Source organism: Equus caballus, chromosome 13, assembly GCF_041296265.1.
Source record: "Equus caballus isolate H_3958 breed thoroughbred chromosome 13, TB-T2T, whole genome shotgun sequence".
Classification (NCBI taxonomy): domain Eukaryota; kingdom Metazoa; phylum Chordata; class Mammalia; order Perissodactyla; family Equidae; genus Equus; species Equus caballus.
The window spans coordinates 4,382,058-4,404,917 of NC_091696.1; the positions used below are offsets into that span (position 1 = coordinate 4,382,058).

The window sequence follows — 22,860 nt, forward strand, 5'->3', positions numbered from 1 at the left end:
CCCTGATGAGAGGCTGCGGGCAGAGCAGCCCTGGGCGGGGGCCGTCTCAGGGCTGCAGTCTCAGCCCAGCCCCAGCTGCGGGTAGAGCTGCCTGGCTGAACCTGTCAGCCCAGAGCGCCGGTGGACGAGATGCTGGAGAGGCAGGGGCTGCGGGCTCCAGGAGGCGGGGGGGGGGGGGGGGGGGGGGGCGGTCTGGGGCGCACAAGAGGGACAGTGCCTGGATGGGCGTGGATGGGGGATGCTGCTCCAGACACCCGGAGGAAGCAGAGGGCCAGAGAGAAGGCTCCAAGGGCCAGGAAGGACCCCCTTGCTGCTGGACAACCCCTTGGGTTCCTCCTGCCGCCTCGGCTGCCTCCGCCTGTCCTGTCAATGGGGCTGCCCCTCAGGGCCCATTGTGGCCCGCTCGGCCGTTCCCAGGCCTTCAGGACTGTTTGCAGCCAGGCACCTCCCTGACAGACACCATGCTCGCTCGAAGCCAGCGCCTCCCAGCCACCCCAAACGGCCCTGGCCCACTGCTCCCTCCATTGGCTGCCCTCACAGGGCCGGGACGTCACCGTGGGGCCCCCTCTCTCCATCAGTGCCAAGTTCCCTTGGACTGCCTCCTGAACCCCTCCAAGATGAGCTCCCGCCTGGCCCGCTCCCACCTGGACGCCAGACAGCAGCCTCCTCCCAGGTCCCCCGTCCCCTCCCAAACCTCCTCCCTGGGACTCTGCCGAGGCCCAAGCAGTGGGGCTGGTTGAAAATGCAGATGCCAGGAACCACCAGAGCCTCAGGCCCTGGAACCTGGATCTGGACACACTCCAGACCGTGAGGACAAGGTGGGGCTCTTCCCCACGGCCTCAACTCCAGGCACCCCCTCCGTGCTGCCTCCCCAGACCCCTGGGCTGCCCCACTGTCCCCTTAGTGGCCGCCCCCCGTTCCCACCTGCCTAGTGTTTTAGTTGCGTGTTTCTTGTCGCCCCTGCTGGGGAACCTGGCAGCCCCGGGCCTGCCCGGCTCAGTGGCGCCCTCCTCGGCCAGCCCAGGCCTGCCCTGTGCAGCAGCACGTGCCCAGGTGTGGATGGACATGCACTATGTGCGGGGCAGGGGCACGGACTCAGTGCCCTGTGACCCCCATATGGGGGTTGATGCCTATCTGAGATGTGGGGCCGGTGGATGGGACTTGTCCGGTAAAGAGGACAAGCACTTTGTCCCCAAGGAGTTACCTTGTAGTGTGGGGAGGAGCAACACAGTTGTGGATCCAAACGGGCCTGACCTGGGGCGCACCTGGGAGAGGCTTCTCAGGGTCGTGAGAGGGGACTCAAACGGCCCGCCCTTGCGCCTTGCTCTGCCCTCACCGTGCTGGCTTCAGGCCAAGCCCGCATTTCGTCTGCTTCTCACGACCTGTTGGGACGAGCAGCAGGCTAAAGTGACTCGCCGGGCCACTTCGTTCAGAGGTGGCAGGGCTGGGATCCCCATGCCTGCAGAGGCCACTGGGTGGGTTCTGAACGCGTGACGGCCTGGGATGGCCTGTGGCGGCCTGTGGCTGGGCTCTCTCCCGCTTATGGAAAAGGCTGGCCGGGGACCAGGCAGAGGTGACCCTCACGGCAGCCTGTGCTCGCCCTACGCCCCTCTCCCGAGGGTTTTCACCGGCACCTTCTACTGCAAAGCCGAGCCAGTGATCAGTTCTGGGCTGTCTTCGCCAAAAACGTGCTGGTGAAGGAAGAGGAGCAGCGAGAGGAACTGGTGCTCCAAGTTAATCCTGACCCAGAGGGAAGACACTGATTGGGATTTCAGCCGGGATGTGACCGCTTCCCCCGAGGGGTCACAGGAACCAAGGGCCAGCGGGCTGGGCGGGGTCGCTGTGCAGCAGCCTTCAGAAAAGGGACTCCAAGATGTCCAAAGAGAGGGGAGGCTCCCAGGGGTTCTAGAAGGAGCTCGTTCACAGTCACGTCTCGGAAGCACCTGGTCAGGATGCCTTGCTGATGCTCAAGACTGGAGGGACGCCCGCACTCTGGTTCACACATTATATATATCGTAGAAGAAAACCATAGTGGCAGGAAATACATCAAAATGTTACGAGTGGTGACCTTTGGGTAATAAAACATTTCTACCTTTTCTTTATACTTTCCTGTGTTTTCCAAATTTTTCTATTTAAAACATTTATAATTGGCAAATGGATATATATACAGATAGTTTCTAAGGATGGAAAAACTAAAGTCTGGACATTGACAGGGCTTTGCAGGGAGCAATTCGGCAAAGGCCATCGAAACGCTGCCTCCACCCCCGTCCTTTGACTCGGCAGCTCCACCAGGGGAAGCACATCTATTGCAACATCAAAGGGAGCGTTCACTGAGCTGCTGTGGGAGGTGGCAAAGCATCGGAAGCATCCACATTTTCCTTAAGAGGGGAATGGTTGAATAATGGGTAAATCTATACAAACAAGGGTCACGGAAGGCATGGAAAGGAGTTGGCGCCAGTATGCAGATCCGCAGACCTGGGGGACCCTCCCTAGCTGTGAAAGGAGGACAGCAGCTGCAGGAAAGGCAGGAAACGGCTTCTCTTAAGAGCAAATGTCCCAGAGCCCGGATACGCGGGCGTGCGTGTTGAAATGTGCTGGCAGGCGCGTGGGGAAAGGCAGGAGGACTCTGATCACCTGGAGGGTGGAACAAAGATGGCCACAGATGGGGAAAACAGCCACTGCTCATCTACTTACTGAGCCTGTAAAAGGGTCTGTGGGACTGCTGCAAATATGTAAAATACGGAACACATGCAGGAGCAAGGACTAGATGGCGCCAATAAATCAAAACCACACACTGAATTGGTGAGGAGCTGGGATGAGCGTAACTTTCACCTTGTATTTATTCCCATACTTTTCTCAGACACACACACACACAAAAAGGTATCGTTCAATAGAAACTTGCAAACGTCAGGTGAGAACAGCCCCGTGTTTCATTAACATTTTCAGCTGGGCTTGAGCCTGAGTGTGCTGTGGTCCGCCCGTGCCCAGGTGCTCTCCAGGCCTTGGGGCCGATTCCTGCTCGCTTGCCACACGCAGGTCCCTGCTTGGGCAGTTGGCTCCAGGGACTCAGCAGGGAAGAGGCTGTGCCTGAAGGAGGGGCAGCCGCAGGCCTCCCAGCAGGTAGGGCCGGGGCCCAAGACTGTGGCTGCCTGGCTCGGCACTTCCTGTTCTCGGGCCTTTGTCCCTTCCTGGAGGACCAGGTTTCTCTTGTTCCTCCCAAACTTTGGCCGGGCCGCTTCTGCAGCCTGCTCCCCAGGGCTGAGCTGGTGGCCAAAGAGGGGCTGACTGCACTTTCCTGAAGGGGATTCTGTGCCAGGGAAAAAACAGAAACCAAACCCTTTGTGCCTGACCCGGCCCTCAGCAGCCTCCCAAGCACGGTCAGCACAGGGATCACCTGTCCATGCTGCGGTCAGGGAGCGGCGGGGAATTCCTGCTCCTCTGCAGGGCCAGGCCCTCGGGTGTGCTCCGTGGGCGTCAAACCCTGCAGGTCTCCTGCAGCAGCCACCCGCAGCTCCGGGAATGGTGTCACGACCATCTACTTGCTCCCCAGGAAGCTGCCGGGCCCTGTCTGCGCGGCCCCTGTAACTTCATGGTGGGGTGTGCGCATGTGTGCACGGCAGGGCCTGCCTGATCGGGCCGCGTGGACAAATGCAATCAGAGGGAGCAGAGCGCACCAACATTTATTTACAAAAAGTCCCACTTACATATGATACAGGCTTTTTACACACAGTAGTTTAAACGGAATTATTTTCTGTATTTTTACTAACAGAAGCTAAAGAAAAAAACTTAATAAACTAATCATTTTGCTATTTTATACAAAGCGACACGTCATGCATTTTTTAAAGTTTTTAAATCTCTTTCTAAGTGCAAATACTAGATTCCTCTCTCCAGTTTTAAGGCAAGTAGAACGAGACCGTCGGGGCGCAGCCTCTCGCTTGGGGTGGGGGAGCAAGCGCTGCGGCCCTGGGAAGGGGAGGGGCTAGGCTGCCCCTGGACGCCTGTGCGCCCCCCAGACAGGGGCAGACCTCCATGAGCGTCACTGGCACAGACAGCTTCTCCAGTAGCCCGCAGTCCGGGTCCCACCTCAGGGTCACTGCGGTGCCTGGAGGGTCATCTCACAGATGCACAGGGACTGGCGCTAGGGGCAGAACTCGCGGCAATAACCTTCCATGACAGACCTGTGAGCCACCCTGCAGTCCGGCTCAGGGGCAACCTTAGAAATCAGGCCCCTGGTTCAAAAAGGCCAGAGTGGCTCCCCAGCAGCTGTGTGGGGCTAGAAACAGCCAGAACTCGCCCCAGAGGACAAGTCCTCGCTCGGGCATTCAGGGGAACCATCACTCTGGTCTCCTCCCTACCATGCCGGGGGACCTTTGAAAGCTGGGCCCTAGGGGACTCGGTGCGGGCACGCCGCCCCCTCAGGGTCTGTCCTTGCAGCTGCCCCAGGCCCTTGGTGGAGCCGCAGACCCTGGCCACAGGGCAGAGGCGGAACCTGCTTCCTTGGGTGGATGATGAATTGGCTCAGGAGGTCAAGGAGGGTCCCATGTGCCCTGGGGCAGGTGGGCAGCACCTGGGGTCACCTTCTCCCTCTGGTGGGACAACTGCTAGTGGTTTGCTGCTCTCAGAGACCCTCTCTTGGGGAAGCAGGGAACATGCTTTTAAGGTAAAGAAATCCTGTCACTGTGCCCTGCAGGGTAACCCCAAGACTGCTGTAGAGGCCAGCAGTGAGGACCCGGCAGCCCAACAGGGAGAGGCTCCCGGCAGGGACATTTGGTGCTGGCCTCTCCCGGGGGCCCCACGATGTGCCCAGATGACAACCTGCCTGCAAGGACCTCACTCAGAATGAAGGGAGCAAGAATGGGCAGTTTAGATTTTCCCATTTCCATCCTCAAAATACATCTAAGCAGCTGATGGCAGCGGGCGACCATGCGTGGTGATGCTTGGTGCCAGGGTGAGGTCCCCACAGCAGTGGGCAGCCTGGAGGGGCAGGCCTCCTGCTGCGGGAGGGCAGGACAGTGTTGGCGACCGGTGTCAGACTGGGCTCTGCGCGCGGGCTGGAGCGTGAGGAGCACAGAGCGGCGGGCTAGGGCCAGGGCGAGGCCTCAGGCGCAGCTCCAAAGCCCGCTGGTGCCGGGCAGGCAAGGGTGAGGGACACACAGGGCCCCCGGCAGCCCCAGAGCGGGTCGCCTGCAGGACAGGGCAGCGTCGGGCCTGCAGAACAGCCGGCAGTGCAGCTCCTCGGGGGGGGAGGGTGCCGCTGAGCGCCATCTGCGCCCCCTGGTCCCCTAGGGAACCCACTGCCTCCACCAAACCTCAGGGGAGAAGCTGGTCAGCAGCTGGTTGGTGCAAAGAAGGCTCACGACAATCGGCTGCCTGCGGGAGCCCCCAGGCCAGTCAGAGCCACGGGAAAAGCAGTTTTTGTCTGGCCCGTTTCAGGACCACCCTGCCCTCATCAGCTGCTCGGCATGGGGTAAGACACTTCTTTGACCTTCCAGAGACTGAGAGAGAGAAACTCTAGTAGGCCATGGAAAACTGGTAAGTTTGAAGTGAGTAAACAGCAAACGTTTTAGATAAACTAAAAACAGAACTCTCTGCGGTCTCATCTGAGTGGGCCAAGAGGGAAGAGGAGACCCCTGAGCGGTCACCATGGTGGTGGCCTGGGGTTCTGGACTTGGGGGACACGGCCTTGCAGCCTTCCCACCCTGAGCGACGCTCCCAGGCCCATGGACATGGCTGTCACCTCTTCGCATGGATCAACCTTGAGCCTTTGAGGGGCTGGCCCCCCAGAGAGGGACAACAGGGCCCGAAAGCCCTCAACTACAGACACGGCACTGGCTCGGAGCAGCAGGGCGCGCCTCCCTCTGGTGGGCCTCAGGGGCGGCGGGTGGCAGCAGCCCCGGGGCCGCTCTGCAGGGCTCAGACCTCTCACCAATTTCCGAAGCGCGTGGGGACTTCGGCTTTATTAGGGGTCCGAGGGCTGCAGGGAGGAAGGCCGGCAGCGGGTTTTAACTGGGAGACTTCTGTCGTCTGCCGGTGGGAGGGGAGGGAAGGAGGGAGGTCTCCGCAGGGACATGAGCCACATAGCAGAGACGAGCCACCTTGTGGCCAGGCCCCCTGCACTGGCTGCTAGTATGGCAGAATTCTTCAGGAAGAGGGTTTGGCTGCCTTCTTATCTCTGGCCCGGTGAGTGCCAGACCAATCCTGGTACAGGCACCCAGAGGGCACTGGCCTGCTGGCCACTCTTCAAGGGGCAGTGGCCCTTCCCAGGAAGGAGCAGGAAGAAAGCCCGCCTGTCCTCCTGAGGGCCACGTCCATCACCGCGCTCTGAAGGCAGGGCAGGGCCAGCAGCCTCGGGGGTGAAGGGCATCTACAAAGCCCGGCCCGCACAGGCTGAGGGCTGCGCCAGCGCCCCCAGCTATCAGAAGCGATGCCGCGGCTGCGGGCCGAAGTGCATAGGCAGGTTGTGCTCCAGCGGTACGTGGACGGCGGCAAAGTCGTAGTTGATGCGCACGTTGGGCAGAGGGGGCACGTAGGGCGCAGGGATGGGGCCCATGTTGAGGGGGAAGTTGTTGAACATAGGCCGGACAGGCGGTAGCGGGAAGGGTGGGTGCACGAAGGCATAGGGGTGTGGGATGGGCGGCTGGTGCAGGTTCTGCGGGACGGGCCTCGGCAGAGCTTCCATCCTCTGGACTTTCTCTGGAGGCTTCTCCAAGGGAGGCCCGATGCGTTTGAAGGTGTTCTCTGAAACAGAGACGGGATTTAGTAGGGGTACAGCTAAAACCAACTGTGCCTGCATCGGGCTCGGGGCCAGGCCTGCACACCCTGACCCTGGCCCCACCTGCCTGAGCTGGGGGCCGAGAGCCCGGAGCATGAGGCGAGGCCAGGAACCTCTGACCTCCAGCATCGTTCTTACCTGTCAATAAGGCCGAGTAAAGGAGAAAATGCAGAAACAGCCCCGCCCCATCACCAAGGACAAAATCACACTTCTGAATGAGTGTTACACTCGACAGCGGTCACCTTGGAAGGCGGCGTTATTTATCGAGCTCAGAACAGGGGGAGCTTCTGTGAAACTTTCCTTTAGAGCCAGGCCTGGATGGCCACTCACAGAAACTCCATTTTGTCCCCTGTAATCTCAGAAGGGTCAGGGTGGGCCTAATGTATTTTTCTTCTTTGAGGAAGACTGGCCTTGAGCTGACATCCGTGCCCATCTTCCTCTACTTTATGTGTGGGATGCCGCCACAGCATGGCCTGATGAGCGGTATGTAGGTCCGCACCCAGGATCCAAACTGGTGAACCCCGTGCCGCTGAAGCGGAGTGCGTGCACTTAACCACTGGGCCGGCCCCAGCCTATTGTCTTATTAGTCTGGTTTGGCTTCTACTTGCTTCCTAAGCTTAAACCCACCCCTTGGGACTTCCTCACCATCAAGGAGATGCCGAAACTGTATCTAAGCTTTCCCAGCCTTTCCCACAGGCAGCTGGACACACAGGTGCAGTGTGGGGGACAGCACTCCCTGGGTCGTCCCTGGCTGGGTGGAGTGCAGGAGCCCCAGGGAGGGCCAGTAGTGGGGTCCCCTTCTCCCCTGAGCACATGGAGGGCCTGGGGCCTGTGCTGGGGGAGAACTTGCCTCCATTCTTTCTTTTCTGTTCCTCTTCGGCCTCCTTCTGGATTTCCTCAATCAGCTTCTCATCATCTTCCTGGAAAAAAAACAAGATAAGCTTGCTCTCAACCAGCTCTATGTGGCACTGAGGCCCCACTGGGACACAGGGGAGGCCGGCTTGCTGCTGGTCAGCACACCACTCATTCCTGGTTCCCCGAGAATCTTCCTCCGTCATCACTGGATGGTGTTCCCATGAGGAAGCCCATCTGAGAGGCTGGGACCGAGGAGCGGGGCGTGTGCATGGCAGGTGGCTGTCTGGGGGCGGGGCCGGAACCTGCTTTGCTCCCTCAGCTGTAGGGGAAGCAGAGGGAGAGCTTCCACAGCTGGGAGGCGGCAGACTGATGACCCAACGGTGTGGGAAGGCGGTGAGTCTGGGGTGGGCAGGGCCTGAGGAGTCTCAGATGGCGAGTCTACAAGCTCTGAGCACAGCAGCCCATGTGCAGAGTCCAGCAGAGTCTTGCTGACTTCCTGAACTGAGCTGGACAAGCGCCCACTCAGGCTGCCTGAGCCCTGAAACTGGCCTTTAGCTCCTAGATGGCCGGTGGGCTGCAGAGCAGAAAGGTGGCCTGGGTCAGGCCTCAGGTACAGTGGGAAGGGCCAAGTTTACAGACCTTGATGTCTCCCCTTCCCAAACTCAGCGCTTGGTGGGCTGGCCATGGTAACTGGCAACTCCAGTTTGGACGATTCCCCCTGGGGCCAGGAGCCAGAGGCACTGTGCACGCAGGCAGACATGGGGCTTCATCAGGGAAGGTCTGTGGGCCACGCCGGGTGAGCAGACCAGGTCCACCCCACATGCAGTTCCCACAACTCCACCTGCCCAGGCGCTGTGGTGGGGGTAATGTGCTGGAGTTTGAGCCACTCCTCAGCGGCCCTGCAAAGAGGCTTTCCAATGTATCTGGGGACTGAAAGGACACTCAGTGGATTGAAGAAAGCCACCAAGACGGTGCACGTCTTTGCTGCGCAGCCCAGGGCTGCTGATGTGGCAGCACAGCCGTGGAGGGCCGTGGGACTTAACGGGCTACCCCGCAGGGCTGAGGCTCAGTGAACAGGGCGGGACACTGCAGCCAACACCTGACCACATCAACTGCATGGATTCAAACTGAGTGATGGGCAGGCTTGGCCTCTTTTCTGGGGTCTTCCAGTTGCTTCTCCAGGAGTTGAGAGCAGTCAAGCTGGGAAGAATGGGGGGGCAGGAGGGCATGAGCAGGTTTCAGTGCTGCAAGAAGCCTGCTGGAAACAAGTGTTGCCCCAGGCGAGGCATCAGAGCCGATGCGCGCTCCGGGCCGGAACAACATCAGCGCTAACTCGGTCTTTCACGCTGATCTGAGGGTCTGGTTGGCTGATAACACCCATGGAACTTCTGAGATGTGAATGGAGGCCCACGGAGAAGAGCACACGAGCTGGAAAGGATACCCAGAAATCCTTGGACCAGAGGAGAATGCGGCAGCCTCATCGTGGAGCTGAGCGACGGACAGTTTGCATATTTAGTTAGTATGTTATTAATTATCAAGCCAAGACAGTAATTAATGATTTCACCACACAGTTACGAACTCTCAAGGATTCTAGAGCCATGAATTTCACGCAATCAGTGTGTATCAGACACCTGTTCTGCACTAGACACGGTTCTAAGTTTACTGGTTAAACTTCTGATCAACAATGAAACTGAAGGTCATATTGATGGAATAAATAAATAGCTATGTAATATATTCCCTTAGTTTGGAAGATTAAAACATTTTAAGACAGAGTTCCCAGAAACTGTAGGTTCCCTGGCAACAGCAGGAGGCTTTATTACTTGAGCTTACATTCTCCAGGCCTCAAGATGCCACATGACGGTCTGGACTCAATGGTCTCAAGGCTTCTTTCCAACTCTGATATTTGGAAATTCTTATCATACACCCAAGTCTTTTTCGGCCTCACCTGTCCAGCTGTTCTGAGCAAGGCAAGGGGAAGAGGAGAAGGGACAAAGGTTAAGTTCCCTTCAGAGAATCACACATCCAGGAGGAATCCTGGTGGGCATAATGTCCATCTCCCAGGTTATGCACAAAAAGTCTTATAAAAACCCCAAAACATGGTCATCTAGGCTCTCTGCAAAACTCCCAAAAAGGAAACTTAGTACTCTACAGAGTGATCACTAAGTCAATCAACACAAAGGGCCCCAGTAACTCAAAAGGGTTTGGTGGGCAGTCTGAAGTCCCCATGTGAGTGTCAAGACAAATTCGACCAAGTGTCTAGATTAGGAGCTGGCAAACCTCTTCATTTTGGTGCCAGCGGCAGACCTAGAAAGAAAGATTAAAAAAAAGAGAGAGAGAGAGAAAGTGATTAAGAAAACTGGAAAGTGGGAGAGCAGTGGCTCTACCCGCCTCGCTGTGACAGGGGCAAGCTCCTGCACGTCTGCGCCTGGGCCCCTGTATGTAAAATGGGTTGTTGTAAGGACTGAAGGAGCAGACGTGTGTCAAGGACAAAGTAAGCACTCATTATTAAAGGCAGGAGAGTCGTAAACAATGGCAGGGATGAAGATTTTAGAAAGAAAAGAAGTTTCCGGAAAAGGTGGTACAGATTGGTAGATGCCCCCAACATTTCTCTCAGTAGCTTCTTTGTGGTACGAGTGACAGGTTCCTGACTCTGGTTATTTATTCATTATGACCATCAGCACTATATCACCACCGCCACCGGCACCACTGCCTCATCCCGGTCCCTGCCGCATCGCCTAAATGCGGTTATGCCCATCAGTCTCCAGAAGGATACTCAAAGCCTCTGATGGCACAGGAGGGTACCTTAGTAATCACCCATTCCAAGTTCCTGACAGCACAGAAACTGAGGTCGCAGAGACACTAAGGTGTTCAGTTATGGCCAGCTGGCGGTGGGCTAGGCAAATGCTTTACACCATTCTACAGTGTCAAACAGCTTTCCTGGAGAAAATGCACGGACAAGTCCCTTGAAGGTTCCCTGTCTCCACCGTTTGTCTGGTGTGGAAATCTGGAGGGCATGCACGTTCTTCCATTTGGGACTATGTGCCGAGGGTGCAGGATGCTCAGGCCCTGTGCGGGACGACAGCCAAGAGCAAGGCTCACCTGCCCCCTCCCCGTGTGGAGCTTACGTTTCTGTGTTGTGATCACAGTGTGAGCCGGCATTCCACTGTGGAATTGTACATGGGCTTAAAGGGTAACTTCACAGCGTTAGAGACTAATCGCTAACCCACCCTTCTCCTTTCCGTGAGGACAGAGGAAGAATGAGGGAGAAGAGAAGTATCCCTTTTGGGCAGAAGATTCCAGGTCCTTGATGGCACTGCTGAGGGTGTGAGCATGCAGGGCATCTATCTGATATTCCCCAATGCTAAGTTTCCTGGGCTAAATCCGAATGCTCCTGGTCAAGCTTCGTCACTGAGTAACACAATGGCAGAACCCCCCGGGGGCCTGAGGCACCTGCAGAGGCGAGTGTGGGTTCGGCTTACTGATACAGAGCTGCCGGCTTCGAGGACACAGCGGCCAGGTCCAGCCCCGGCAGAGGCGCCCGGGGGCCACCGCGAGCTCTTCCTGGAGGAGGAGGAGACTTGGAGCCCAGAGCCCGTCACCTTTTGAAGAGAGCCACCTGGAGCCTCTTCCCTTCCTGCCATTGCTCGGATCTCTCCTGATTTGGTAGGTGGACTCAAGACCATTTGTCCTTATGCCCTGTCCTTCCCCAGGCAGGCAGCGCCCCGAGAGTCTAAATACAGTCTGTATTCACCAGAAAATGTCAGCACTCAACCATCCTGAGCAGTGACTGTCACCGTCCACAATGAATAAATTGTCAGTCACACCCAGAATATGGGTTAGACATTTCAGACTTCAACTTTCCCCAACCGCTTGGAGTCACAGGACACTGTGTTTAGAAACTAAGAACTAAAATACTTTTCAATATTTTTTTAAAGAAAAATTTACTTGTCAGCCAAATACGTTAGACACTAAGGGGAAGAATTCTTACTTCATCTGGGCTGAAAGTTCCTTTCACAAGCAGTTTCCCTTAAGCATTTTTAATTCTTCAAGTTGAGAGGGAAGGCAGACTGAATTGTACACTTTAAAAATGGCAAATTTTATTTTACATATATTTTGCCACAATTTAAAAAATTAATAATGTTAAAAAAAAAAGCGAAGGCAAGTTTAGAGCTGGTGTTGAGATTAAACATGAAGACCGGTCCCTCACCAGAACACTTCCTGGGTCTGGGCTGAGGGACAGATGGGGCCACTGAGGCCTTTCTGGACGTGCGCTCTCTCGGGAAACATTCTGGGCACCCCGAGTATCATCATTCATGGTGAATAAGGACACTTGTGAAAAAGGCTTGCCATTCTGCAAATCTAGGACACACCTAGGCTGCTGGAAATGGGAAACAATAGGAGGAAAGCAGATGATGAGAGGGCCGGCGTGTGTGGGCGGGATCAGAGTGAACTGTCCTCCAGCCCGTGCAGGGCTGAGTCAGCAGAGGAAGCCCAAGCCCGCAGGAGCAGCCCCGAGCACGGCGAACGCACACGCCGAATTTTATGTTAAAGCAGCTTGGCTTCGAAACGGACAGGCAGCTGGCGAGATGGGAAGAACTCAGCTTTGGGGCTCCCCAGACCTTGGAGTGGGGTCCCCTCTGCCCACCACGATCTAATCTGGAACCCATTCCTTTCCACAGCAGGTTTATTGCGAGAGGCAAATGATGTCTCTCTTATAAAGCACCAAGCACACTGACAATAGTGACGGTGCTTAATATTTACTGAGGCCTTCCTATGTGCCAGCTGCTGTTCTAAAGATTCACGGAGACTGCATCTCCCTAACAACTCCACGAGTTAGGGATGATCAATCCATCCTCACGCTACAAATCGGGAAACCGAGGCACAGTGAGGTTCAGTCCAGGCAGGCAATCCCACACTCTGAGCTCTTAACCACACAACCCAGCAGGTCCTGGACCGGAGCTTCTGCAGTGCTGGGACTGGAGGGCCCTGGGAACTGTGCCCACCCCATCCCGCCCTCAGCACTGTCAGAGCTGACTATTTTTAGGCTCTGCTTTGTTCCAGAAAGAGTGCATCTTACCCTCCTTGAAATACAAGAGGGCTTCTTCTCTCAGGGATGGGCAGAACTCTGAAATCTCCTTTCTCCACTAAATACGAGAAGAGGATAGCGCAAAACAAAAAACGCCTCCACTCAAGGACATGAACAGAAATACAGCAGAGAAGGGGGCCACGTCCCTGGAAATTTTTAGGGAATTAGTATGTTCCCGGGGTCAGCTCACCCAGCAGTACATGTGCCATCCTTTAAAATGACCCATCCGACGGTCTCTGACTGGCCTCCTTGGCACTTGGCCCTGGAGACGAAGCCAGCATGTCCTTCTCACCCAGAGTGGGGCCGGGAGCTCAGGGCACCCGTAAACCTCACCTCTGGAGCCAGAAACCTGAGCTGCAGGCTAGGCTCTCTCACTGGCTCACGGGAACTGAGCCTTCTATCGCTCCTGACTGGGTTGCTGTCATTGGCCCACCTTGAGGGGGGAAACGAACACTTCCACGTTTCTTGCCTGACACATTTCCTCATGAGACCACCAAGTTACTTGTATACCATGGGATCTTGTGGAATTTTCTCCTTCTGCCACAAAAAACAGGGTTTTGATTCTCACACACGTTAAAGCAACGTTGGAAAAACAAAGGTTAACAGAACACAAACTAAAAAAAGTCACCGGTAAATTCCTCACTGCAGATAACTCCCAGGAACACTTTGGCCTAATTCCCACTGGTTGTTTCTGCATCCATATCTCACTTTCCAAAAATCAGAGGTTTCCTTCTAGAAGACCGTGCTCTGCACAGCCAGGCCCTGGACTGCTCTGGCTCTCACACGCCCGCTCTCTAGTGTCTCTCCTAGTCCTGGAGGATAGGGGTGGGGCCTGGCCAGGATTCTATCCGTGAGGAAACTGAGGCTCTGAGGAGGCAGTGACATGCTGAGGGTCCCCAAGTGGTGAGGCGTGAAATCAGACCAGGGCAGGGACCAGCTGCCCCTGGGGCTGGAGGTCTGGGCTTACAGGCCCCAGGGGAGCCTGGGTGGGTCTCAGCTCTGCAGGCAGTCGAAGCCACAGGCCTCGAGAGTGGGCTGCTAGGACACCCCCCACTGCTCTGCCCTCACTAGGGCTGGAGGCTAAATGGAACCTGCCGGAGACTCGAGTTCCCCTTCACACTCTGCCTGCCTTGGTCAGCGGGCAACTGCGGGAGGAGCAGACCGCTCTCTCTCTCCCCACCACACTGGACACCCCAACAGGCTCTCGTGAACGGCAATCAAGGGTGAGATGCAGCGCCCCTGGCCCTGGCACGCCTCTCCCTGGCCTGTGGTGAGGGCTTCAAGACTGACTGAGTAGGCCTGGATGAGTCCCCTTCTCTGCCCTCTTTTTGGCCTCTCCTAGTCTCAGTGAAAACTTTCAAAGAGATCCACAGAGCGTGCCTATAAGCAAGGCGAGGCTGAGATGGGAGGGAGTGGACACTGGTTAGCAACCATAGTATGTCCCAGCATGGGCAGGACTCAAAAGACTGAGTGTAACGAGACACCACGCTAGAGAAGTGAACCACCTAGCACTTTCTATCGCTACCCACAGCCACTCTGGGAGTGGAAGCCAGAGACCACAACTAGATGCAATGAGAACCGTGAAGGGAACGTGAGCAGCACCCACGGTGGGCTGACGCACCCCGACAGCAGTGTCGGGGAGAAAGGCTTAAAGCAGAAAGCGACATGGAGTCTCACTGCCCAGGAGATCTGGAAGAGTCCTTTAAATAAACAACTGAGCGGGTTGCATCTTAACAGGGAGAAGGTTTTATTTCCTTTCCCTGAATTCCTCTGAGCTCAGCAGGATACAGAAAGTGCCGGTCCAAGACGGAAGACTCTGACATGCTGGCTTCACATGGAGGTGGGTGGGGAGTAAGGCAGCAGGAGCATGAGGCGACGGCAGGCCCGGCCTCTCCAAAACCCACTCAGCACAAGAGTCGCCGGCAGGAAATGAGGTACAAGTCACCAGAGAGGTTTGAATTAAGAAGAAACAACCACAAAACCCACTCGTCAACTTGCCCCTCAACAACGAGGCCCTGCAGCTCTGCCTGTGCAACAGGGTCTGGACGGAAGAAAATGAAGGAAGAGAAACTTCAAGTGGTTAAAGGGGAAAAAGAATGTTTCCACCATCAGATATTCACAATCATCGCCAGCCATAGGCGGAAGGTTCCTAAAATAGACCTTTGAGCACTTGGCCCAGGGCTGTTCTTGCTGAAGCTTTTAAACATCCTTCAGAGCCTCTGTTTTCTTCAGCATTTCTCATCACCAGGGCTGGCCACCCGCTCGCCTGCTGTCCAGCCTCCCGTGACCACGGAGGGAGGATGCGTGGCTTTTCTTCTTCATTTCACTTTTCTCCCCTTAAAAAGATGACTGGGAATTACAAGTCAACTGCTGCTTCCCTCCTGTGATTTTGGGGGTGGGGTTGGGGCAGGGATCCAGGTCCTGTGTGGCCGCAGCTGTTGTTAATAAACTTGCAATGATTTCATAAAAGGCTCCCAAAGAGCTGAGGATTTCGTTTCAAATTCTTCCCAGATCGGCTGCAGATCACCGAGCAACGCCAGACCCTAAGCCCCCAGCCCCAGCTGTCCCCCTGCAACAGGAAACTGGGGGGAGGAGGGTGAGGCGCAGCCTGCAGCGGCACATGCTGTGCAGCTGGGGTCTGGAACAGCCCAGTGGGGGGCTGGACAACGTGCTGGGGAGGGGCAAAGACTGGACAGGCTCTGAGCTGGCCTTTGCAGCTGTCTCCTCAGGTCACAGAGGTCCAGCACCCAAACACCTTTCTATCTAGAGCTCTCCCAAAGGGACCTTGATGCAGCAGGGAATGTGGTCATGTTTTGACTCCTGTCAGGGTCAAGTGCTTAGCCTGGGGCCTGCTGGCATTTGCTGAAGACAGCACATACCAACACACTGTGTTTACTGGACTGACTGAGCCATGCTGCCACTCTTCTTTATTTGTGTGTGTGTAAGACTGGCCCTGAGCTAACATCTGTTGCCAAGCTTCCTCTGCATGCTGAGGAAGACTGTTGCTGAGCTAACATCTGTACCCATCTTCCTCTGTTTCATGTGGGATGCCACCACAGCGTGGCTTGATGAATGGTGCTGGGTCTGCGCCTGGTATCCAAATCTGTGAACCCTGGGGCCAGCGAAGTGGGGCATGTGAACTCAACCACTGTGCCACTGGGCTGGCCCCCTGCCACCCTTCTTAGTAAAGTCCTCTAGTGACATCTAAACCTGGGGACACCATCACCGTTTGGAGCTGCCAGGCCCCCTTTCTACCATCTGCAACTTGCTCAGTGGGGAAGGAGTCCAGCAAGGGCCCCAGCCCTCTGCAGAGGCTCGCCTGGTTCACTGGACTCAGGGACCCGGGGGCATACTGGCGATCTCCTGCGTCGGTGCCCTCCCGCTCCGGGGCGTGGAGACTCGTGGAGTGAAGGGGCTGGTATCTGGTCGAAGACCTGGGTTTGGACCCTGATTTCACCGTGATCAGAGTCTCATTTTCCTCACCTGCAGAACAGGAAAGTGGTCCTACCCCCCTGCTGTAAGGGAAACAATGGTATTTCAAACACTGACTAGAAAGAAAATGCTAATAAGGCCAATTGTGAAAACTGGGTGACGGAACTACACGGGGGTTCACTTTACTACCTTGTTCCTTTTGCAGAAGATAAATTAAAAAAGTTAAGGAAAACCTGACCCCAAAATTAGTCACCGACCTAAAGTTTGGACTATTTTTCCTGTGGGGTTTCCACCTTTTCGTCATCAATCCTGTCTGAAATATTCTTCTCCCTTTATTCCTGCAACATTTCATTTTTGCCCTGGCCACTCAAACAAGGGCCTCAAAAGTGCCTGGTGCCCTCCACATGCCTGATCGACCCACCAGGAAGACGGTGCACACTGGTCTAGCCTGGGTACTACGAGAGCCACCGAGGGGAGAAGGCAGGAGGTGGTGGCTTTGCTGAAGACGCTAAGAGAACAAATGACCTGGGACAGAAACCTGTGCTACCATGTACTGACCACAATCTTCAGCAAGTTTCCTCATTTGTAAAACTGGGACAATACATCTGCCTTTAGGAATTATGACAGAATTAAATGTATTAACACATATTTATGTCAGGTTCAATCCACTGTAGGCTTGGGGAAAATGAGTAAGTCTCCCCACCAAATGGCTGGGTGATAATGGCGCCACACAGGAGCCTGGTCGTAGAAACCCCAGGCTTTGTTTGAAGTGAGCATGCTCCAAACTCTTAACATTCAAACAACAAAGAAGTTGTGGAAAACAATTCTCTGCAGTTTCTCGCAGTCTAAGCACAAGATAAACATAGACTTTGTTCTGCATTTAAAGAGAAAATGCTGTTATGAAATGTGCCCCACTTCTGGAATCCAGACTGCCAGGTGACTGTTCTTCGGAACGCGGCTTCTAACAGATACAACTCGTTAACTCCTTTAGCTAGCACTCACATGGCCACACGTGGACCCAAGAGAGCCAGCATATTTTAATCCAGTAAAGACCAGGATACCCCCGCCCCTACTGCAAAATAACATTTGTTCATTTCTGTGATGAGATCTGGCTTTGCATTCTGACCTCTTAAACCAGAAAACTGTGGTTTGCTGTGACTGTGTTTGCTTCTGGTTTTTCTCCCCCTTCCTAAAAAGACATCTTGTTTTGTAGGACTCTTGGTTGAACGTTTTTGGCTTATTTTTGATAACTAACAGAGAAAGAAAGTTACTATTCACCATTTTAGCACTCTAATATGGAGTCAGTGCAGGTTCCCAAGCAATCTCTAGTCATTAAGGATGAAAACCCAACTTCTCTCCAAACCATGAAGGGACAACTCCCTCACTGACAAATGAGAGATTTTCCTGGCCTTGCTGGTTAATTAAGCCGGAGCAAAGGCTCGGATGACAGGGCATGCTTTGTTTCCCTGAACTTCTGAATGGCTTTGTGTTCTCAGCAGCCCCAACAGATGCCGGGTTGGAATTCAATAGGCCTCCTGGTGAGAATCAAGGAAACGGGGCGGACCTTGGTTTTGATGGGAACGGGACAGACGGGATAAAACCTCTGGCTGCAGCCGCCAGAGGCAATGGGGGGGATTTCTATTTGCCTGGCCTTCCTTTCGAACTTTATTTTGAGCCACTACATAACTTTTCTCAGGGTGGAAGACGACAAATCAACGAGAAAACAAGGGGGCAGTCGCATGCTACAGCACCCAAACAAGGTAACAGAACTTGAGAAACCCCCCTGATCAATTCCACACGTGGGAAGTAAGGGGAGGTGGCAGGAGAAGGGACAAGAACAAGAGGGAGAAGGAAGAAAAACAGAGCTGAGAATAGGCTTGACTGCTAAACACCCTCCCTCATGTGGTAACTCCCACTCTGCTCCCTGTTTTTGGAGACGAAATGCAGTGGGAGGCATACTTCTTAGGAGTTCCAGCTGAAAAAATGGATCCCATTTCCTCACGAAGTTCCTAGAGATGCTAAGGCCCCCAGTTGGCTAGCTGGATGGGCCTGAGCAAGTGAGTCAGTAGAACTGCCAGGTCCTGGGAAGGTGTGTCACTAAAAGCAGCCGGGGTCACCTCGCCAAGCACTTCCTACCGTGGCCACACCTCCCTCCACTCAACCAGCAACAGAAGGATGACTGTCTCCTTAGAAATCCTCCTCTTTCTTTCGTGTATTTCCTCAGTGACAGGAGCGGGCTAGCTAAGCGTCTTACTGGGCCACAGAGCCACGGAAGGAGCAATTCCTGGGCGCCCCAGCCCAATTTTCCACCCACTGAGGAAGCTGGGTTTCCACAGGCCTCCCTGCGTTCCAAAGCTGTTGGCAGCTCTGAGGATGAGGATCAGGCACCGGAATGGGCTGTGGTGGCTTTCCCACAGTGGCCAGACCATTACCCTGATGCTCTCTGTTGGTGGGCATATTGGAGATGTTCTGCATCGGGGTAAAGACTGATGGCTAACATGACTTTTCCTTTGGCTTTTAATAAAGTGCTGGCTTGCACAGTATTTTAAAGATATTTGGATTAATGGACAATCTTTAAAAATTGGGAGATTTCACACTAAAATACTGATTTCCAACCTCTCTGGAAAATCTGAGGCTGTGGTAACTGAGCACAGTCTCATCTGGCAACAATCTGTGAGAGCTGAACAGCAGCCCCGTAGACCGGGCCCACAGCCTCTCCTGTTTGCCACAGTCCCCACTACACCCCGCTGTCTCCTAGACCTGGCCTACTTCACATTCATCAATCATTTACGTTACTACTTGCCCCTGTGGCAACCTGAGTCTGCGACCCCAGCTACATGCTGCTTATGTTCTATGTGTAATCTTTCCACGTTTTTCTCTCCATGTTTTTAAATAGAGATATATAGCACCACTCTTTGTAGCCACGTACTATACTAATGTCAACAGCCACCACCCCTGGTCTGTCCACGGCTGTACTTACACAGGAGGGAGAAATAAACTTCTATCTTACGTCAGCCACTGTACTTTTTGGGTTTCCTGTTATTTGAAGCCAATTGATCCTTATTAATATAGGGCTACTTCTTGATTTCTTCTTGAGTCGTATTACTCTTTACATATTAACAACATTCATTTATAGCATATGTATGTTACAACTATTTTCCCCAGTTTTTCATTTACCTTTACCTTGGTTTATGGTGTCTTTCGCCAAAGAGAATTTATTTATTTTTAGTCTGGCCTTGATATAACACCAAGACGGACCTTCTCTCCTCCAAGATTACAGAAGTCATCTCCTTTGTTTTCTGGATGTATTTCCAAATGGTTAGCCCAGTGCCCCCAAACAGCTACAGAATGTTTCTCTCCCACATGGCAGCCAGTGTGATCATGAAAACGTAAATTAGGCCAAGTCACTCCCCTACGTCACCCCTGCAAGAGCTCCCACGCCCTCGGTGAGACCCATGGCCTGGTTCTGCCCCCCTCTCACTTTCCTCCCCCAGCTCACCAGCTGAAAACCACAGGGACCTTTTTGGTCCCTAAACAGACTGAATTTGTTTCATTTCCTCGGCTGCCTCGCTCCTCCTCTGCATGCAGGTGTCACTGCAAATGCTGCTCACAGACGCCTGTCCTGATCACTCTCCAGTGGGCCTCCTCCCCTCAGATCCTGTCATTCCCCATCACCTCACTCTTATGATTCCTACACAGCACCAACTACACAAAAGATTCTTCTTCTAGACTGTATCAAACTGTCAACTCCATGAGGACAGGGGCTGTGCTGTTCAGACCAGTCCTGGCAACACTAAAGTTAAGAATGAAAGAATGGATGAATCCATCATTTCTCCAGTGACCTGAAATGGCATTTTCACCACACATTAAATTCTTATGGGGCTGTTTCTGGTCTCTATTTTGCCCTTTTGATGTATCTGCCTATTCTTGTGTTACTCTACACTGCTTTGATTAGTGTTGCTTTGGAGTAAAAATTAGCCTCATTTTCAAAATTACAGGTAATTTTTCAAGAAAAAAATGTATGTCAGTGAATTTAAGTGAGAAGTGCAGTAAACCCGTAGATTACTTTGGAGAGAAGTGATCTCTCCGTAATACTGAGTCTCCCCTTAGAGGGACAAGGAGCCCTTCCGCTACCCAGGTCACCCTCCCTTGTCCCAGCGCAAGCTGAGGAGTGACCGGCTGGCACTGGCCTCAGGGGGGTTTGGTGCACACGCGTCCTCATCTGCTCGGTTAGCAGGCATTCTCTGTTACGCTGAGTCACTTTTTGGTAGAACAAGTTTCTTCACATATCACATTGCTATTCTTCTTTTTTCTTTCTCCCTAATGGCCCCCAGTACATAGTTGTGTATATGTGTATTTTTTAGTTGTGGGTCCTTCTAGTTGTGGCATGTGGGATGCCACCCCAGCGTGGCGTGATGAGCAGTGCCATGTCCACGCCCAGGATCCGAACCGGAGAAACCCTGGGCCGCGGAAGCAGAATGTGAGAACTTAACCACTCGGCCATGGGGCCGGCCCCCGTCACACTGCCATTCTCATAGATCAGCTTACAACTGACTGTGATAGTTTCACACTTAAAAATTATTTTAATAAGAACTGATCCATTTTCAATACTAAAACTTAAGAACAAAGCTTATTTCTCCATATGTTTGTCTCCTCATGTCCTTCAATAGTTTTAGTTTTCTTCATACTTCTTGTTAAAGTTCATTTTAGGGTATTTTATGATTTATATTGTTACTGTGAATGGCATTCTGGCTATTTATTTTGTATCTAGCCATCTTTCCACTGCTTCTAGTGGCTTTCCAGTTGATTATTTTGTCTTTTCTCAGGTTTAAAATGGTAGATTTGCCTTTCTGCTTTACCTATAAAAGTGCTTAGAACGGTGTCTGACGGCAGTGGGTGCCCAATAAACATTAGTGATTATCTTCTCCAATATCTATACCTTTTATTCTTTTAGCATTCTTTTACCATTGACTAGCAGTTCAGAACAAAACAGCGGTGATAGTCTATATCTGCCTTTTGGGGAATGTTTCTGTATACGTATTTCATTACTAAATATATGCTAATGACTGTTTTGAAATATGGGGTTTAAAAAAATCATATTAAGTAAAGTGTCCTAATTCTATTTTTTAAGGCGTCAATCAAGAATGGATATTTGATTTTATTAAATGTCTTTTTACCATCTAAAGATATCATATGGTGAATTTTATTAATAGAGGTCTCAGTATTGAACCATCCTTGCATTTCTGGAACAATCTCACTTGGTCATGGTTTCTATTTACTGAAATTTTATTTAGAGAATTTGAAACCTATATTCATAAGAGAGATGGATCTGTAGTTTTCTTTTTTACAGTTATCACTGTCAGATTTTGGTATCAGGCTTTATACAAATACAGTCGTGTGTCGCTTAACATGGGATATGTTCTGAGAAATGTATCACTAGGTGTTTTCGTCACTGTGTAACATCACAGTCTGCACTTACACAAACGTAGATGGTATAACCTACTACACATCTAGGCTATATAGTACTAATCTCATGGGACCACTGTCATATATGCAGTCCATCATGCAAAAAGTTACACAGTGCATGGCTGCAGATGTAAAACTTTAGTTTGCTATGCTCTGGGATATTTCAGATGGCACAGAAAAATTTTATTCCCTAAAAAGACTGAAATGGATTTACCCATAAACTGCTTGAGCAAGCTACTTTCTGAGGAGTAGCCTTTTGATTACTTTCTCAATTTTTTTCCTGTGGTTATCTGTCTCTATGTAATTTCCTACCTTCTCATGAGTCAAAACATGTTATGAATTTATAAAATCTCTTGTCATTATATTACCTTACCAATATTGTCCCCCTATAAGGCAACAGGCAGCTGTGCATTCACTTACAGTGGGGTCGGTCCAGAGAGAGCATCTTGAACACTCCTGGCAAGGTGCTCCAGGTGAGCGAGGATGCTGGCAGAAATGGTCATATCCATTGATAGACACTCGACAGAGGTAGCACATCTGGGCACCACAGCGGCAAGACATGCGGTTGCACCCCTCGGATTTGATGAGGCCGGTCCCACACTTGTGGCATTTTCTAATGCGAGCAGCAGTCATTTTTTCTTCACTGAGAAAAAGAAAGCATGATTGAAGATAGCAGGGAAGACGAGGAAAGAAAAATATTATGGCCATTAAGTATTTCTTTCCACATACAATGACTGCCTAGCCCTTCTGGTGACATTCAAAGAGTGAAAAGAGCCTACGCTTGGAGCCTGAGGACTGGGTTCAGTTCATCAGTTGTATGACCTTGGGTAAATTACTCAACTGCTTGGAGACTCAGTTCCTTCATTTTTAAATTAGGAAAACCCAACTTTCTCACAGTGTTTTGAGATTACAGATAAGATATAAAGTACTCTGGCTCAGTGCCTGGCACTCAGCATTTAGAAAATGACTATTCTATTTGTCACAGGAGTTCCTGTAGGCTTAAAGTGGACAGAAAAAGCTCAAGGTCTTCCTATATCATGTCTTTTCTTTATTTACTTATTTATGATACAAAGCTGGATAATGGAGAGCTAGTGAGCCTGCACTTTAGTTACATACACACCTTGGATTTTTAAATACTGGGCATGGGGGTAGGGTAGACACAGTTGGGGATGATCCAATAGCTAGTCTATGACTTCTTCCTGTTGGCAGAGCCCAGTTCCCATGACAGCATCTGGCAGAGCCTCCTCTA

General features: G+C 52.7%; 1 protein-coding gene across 2 annotated transcripts in view; it reads right to left on the reverse strand.

Annotated features, from left to right (window-relative positions):
* Positions 1-3,661: 3,661 nt before the first annotated feature.
* The window catches only part of RNF216 (ring finger protein 216), a 153,250-nt gene continuing 134,051 nt past the window's right edge, over positions 3,662-22,860 (reverse strand). For both annotated transcript variants that reach the window (XM_023655206.2, XM_023655205.2), the window contains exons 15-17: positions 22,032-22,254; positions 7,623-7,692; positions 3,662-6,738 (exon numbers count right to left, since the gene is read on the reverse strand). In XM_023655206.2, coding sequence (XP_023510974.2) covers positions 6,416-6,738; positions 7,623-7,692; positions 22,032-22,254 — 616 coding nt within the window. In that variant the 3' untranslated portion in view covers positions 3,662-6,415. The remainder of the gene's footprint in view (positions 6,739-7,622; positions 7,693-22,031; positions 22,255-22,860) is intronic.